The sequence below is a fragment of the Cariama cristata genome, unplaced genomic scaffold (genome assembly GCF_000690535.1).
Source record: "Cariama cristata isolate BGI_N322 unplaced genomic scaffold, ASM69053v1 scaffold3775, whole genome shotgun sequence".
NCBI classification, from domain to species: Eukaryota; Metazoa; Chordata; class Aves; order Cariamiformes; family Cariamidae; genus Cariama; species Cariama cristata.
Window position 1 is genome coordinate 1 of NW_009619045.1, and position 2,905 is coordinate 2,905.

The following is a 2,905-nucleotide window of genomic DNA, read 5'->3' on the forward strand; positions in this document are numbered from 1 at the left end:
CCGAGCAAAGTAGAAGCAACAAAAAGGAGAAGCAAGAGTCCGACAGTGATGCAGAAACAGCAAAAAGGCGGGTGAGAGCTGCACCTGCCGTGCGCGAAGAAGCAACAGAAAGGAAAGTCAAAAGCTGCCCTCGCCGCTGATGGTTTCTCCGCTTTATCCTGTCCACCCATGACGTCCGTCATGAACAACCCTACCCGTCACCCGGCCATGGTACGCATGCCCAGTGCCGTCTCTAGGGGGTCTTCGGTGGTCTTCGGGGGTCTTTGTGCCCCTCTGTCTTTCAGACCCCGGGCCCAGGTTCATGCGTGCTGGTTGGGTGTCGCTTCTCTGGACAGGCCTCCCTCAACCGATAACAACGCAGTAGCAGGACTTGTGGTTATCTGGCAGCGGAGTAGCGGCAGGCGCGGTCGTCTCCAGCAATGTTGAGACAGTACAACTGACGGTCCCTTACAAAGTTGCAGCAATTGGGTCGGGGAATTTCAGGGGAAAAAAGTCCTTGTGGTTTATGGCATCCTTGCCCTTGGCCCTCCCTCCTCAATTTCTCCTGATTATCTTTCTTACCTTTAAAGACAAAAGCTGCTAGACTAACAATTTAATCCCTTGCCATCCCGGAGCATGCTTAGAAGAATAGTTTTGGAGGTCAGGAGCCGATTGGTCGACAAAAAGGGAAACAAGCAATGACAGATTGTCAGGATTTCCAGGGAGGATCCCGCCGTACATGCTCATTTGTGTAGCTAATTGAACATTGCAATCGGATGGGTGCTCTGTCGACTCTTGCTGACACTCCCTCACTTTACTCATCTACACTTATCTGGGGTAATCACTGGTTCAAATAATTGTTGGACATCTGCCCAAGTTGTGTCATGTGCTCTGAGGATGACCCAGATGGTCTGGACTACTTTTTCAGGGTCATCTCTGAGCCTGGGTGCCTGATGTCTCAGTAACACTAGACCGTTAGGGCTAAAGGGAACACGAACAGGTCTGAAAGTCAGATGTCCGGGAACCTGCCCAGGTCCTACTACAGTTTGTTTTAAAGGAGCCCTCCAGTGCTCAGCGCTGTACCTGCCCCCATACTCAGCACTGTCACTGTCACCATGCTGAGCCATAGCCCTCCACCACGCTTGGCACCCTTCCCACCCCAGTGTCAGTGCTGTCGCCATCCCTGTGCTTGGCTCTGGCCCTGGCCACAGGCTTGGCCCTGGCCTCCATGCTCTAGCTGGGCCTTCAGCTTGACCCTTGCGTCCCATTCGGTGATGTCCCCAGCCCCATGCTCAGCAGCACCCATGTCCCACGCTGGTATGGTTTAAGCCCGGTAGGCAGCCAAGCCCCTTGCAGCCGCTCAGTCACTCCCCCCCCGCAGTGGAATGGAGGAGGGAATCAGAAGGGTAAAAATGCAAAACCTCATGGCTTGAGATGAAAACAAAACAAAGCAAAACAAAGAAAACAAGTCCTGCAAAAAGCCCCACTTGCTCACTACCAGCCGACCAATGCCTAGCCAGTCTGGGAGCAACAACCGCTTGCAATTTTATTGCTGAGCAGACATCGTAAGATATGGAATATTATTTTGGTCATTTGGGGTCAGCTGCCCCAGCTGTGTCCCCTCCCAGCATCTCGTGCACCCCCAGCCTACTTGCTGGTGGGCCTGTGTGCGATACCGGAAAAGGCCTTGACACTTGTGTATGAACTGTTCAGCCATAGCTAAACCATTGGTGTGTCATCAACACTATTCTGGTCACAGATCCAAACGGCGGCACCATACAAGCTACTGTGAAGAAAGTTAACTCTATCCCATACAAAACGAGTGCACACGCTCAGTGCTGTCACCGATTCCACCCTCAGTGAGGTCCCCATCTCTGTGCTTGGTGTCACCCTGCCACACACGTGCAGTGTCCCCAGATCCTAAACTTTTCAAGGTCCCCACCCCCTTGCTTGGTACCTCCTAGTCCCCACTCTTAGTGCTGTCTACATCCCCACGCAGTTAGCCACGGTCCCCTTCCTGTGATTGCCACTTTAGGTCTGCAATCTACAAGGCCCCTCCCAATACGTGCAAGGCCATCTTTCACAGCCTCCCAGAATGACTGAGTTGGAGGGCACCTCTGGAGACCATCTAGTCCAAGCGCCTGCTCAAGTAGGATTCCCTGGAGCAGGCTGCCCACACCCGTATCCAGCCCGGTTGGGCCTGTCTCCAAGGCTGGAGACTGCACGGCCTCTCTGGGCAACCCGTGCCAGCATTGCAGCCCCGCACGGGTGCAAGAGCAGCCTCCCCCCCGACTTGGGTGCCAAGGCCTCGGCCCCGGCCTTGGCACTTCAGACCCTCCCCCGTGAGGCGGTGGCCGTGTCACAGAGGGTGGCAGGTAGCTGAGGGCACCCCTGCCCGTACTGGGGGCACACACAGACGGGTGGTGGCGATGTCACAGCAGTCACTGTGACCCACCGCCAAGGCCTGGATAAAGGGCTGCTGGGATCCGGCCGTGAATCAGTGCGACCTGGTGAGGTGAGGAGAGGGCAAGGGAGGAAGAGGCTTGCCGGGGTCTGCTGAGGGAGGAGGGGAGGCTCACACCTCGGGGCTCTGAGGCCTGTGTGGCAAGCTCACCCGCATCCCGCTGCTCCCTCAGGCTTGGCAGAAGAGTGTCTGGAGGAGAAACCCCGGCACTGCTGGGGCAGAGGCTCTCCAAGCGCTCGCCATCAACGTGCACCATGTTCGCAATGAAGCGGCAGGACCCCAACTCAAGGGAAGAAGGTGAGAGCAAAGCATCCTTCCTCACAGCTCCCCATGACTGGCAGAGGGGTTGTGGGGGCAGTCTGCATGCGGCCAAGACTGGTGGCAGGGGAACAGCAGGGGTCCCCAGCATCCCTGGCGCAGGGTCCCTCCTCAGCAAGCTGGGCTGTGGGCACCTGCGGCGGC

The 2,905-nt window shown here is 56.6% G+C and overlaps 1 protein-coding gene across 1 annotated transcript in view; it reads left to right on the plus strand.

Moving 5' to 3' along the window:
• Positions 1-168: 168 nt before the first annotated feature.
• LOC104162362 (PHD finger protein 7-like) overlaps positions 169-2,905 on the plus strand; it is a gene marked incomplete at its 3' end in the record, with an annotated part of 4,616 nt that continues 1,879 nt past the window's right edge. The window contains 2 exon segments of the mRNA XM_009701076.1: positions 169-210; positions 2,616-2,740. Of these exon segments, the coding sequence (XP_009699378.1) occupies positions 169-210; positions 2,616-2,740 (167 nt within the window).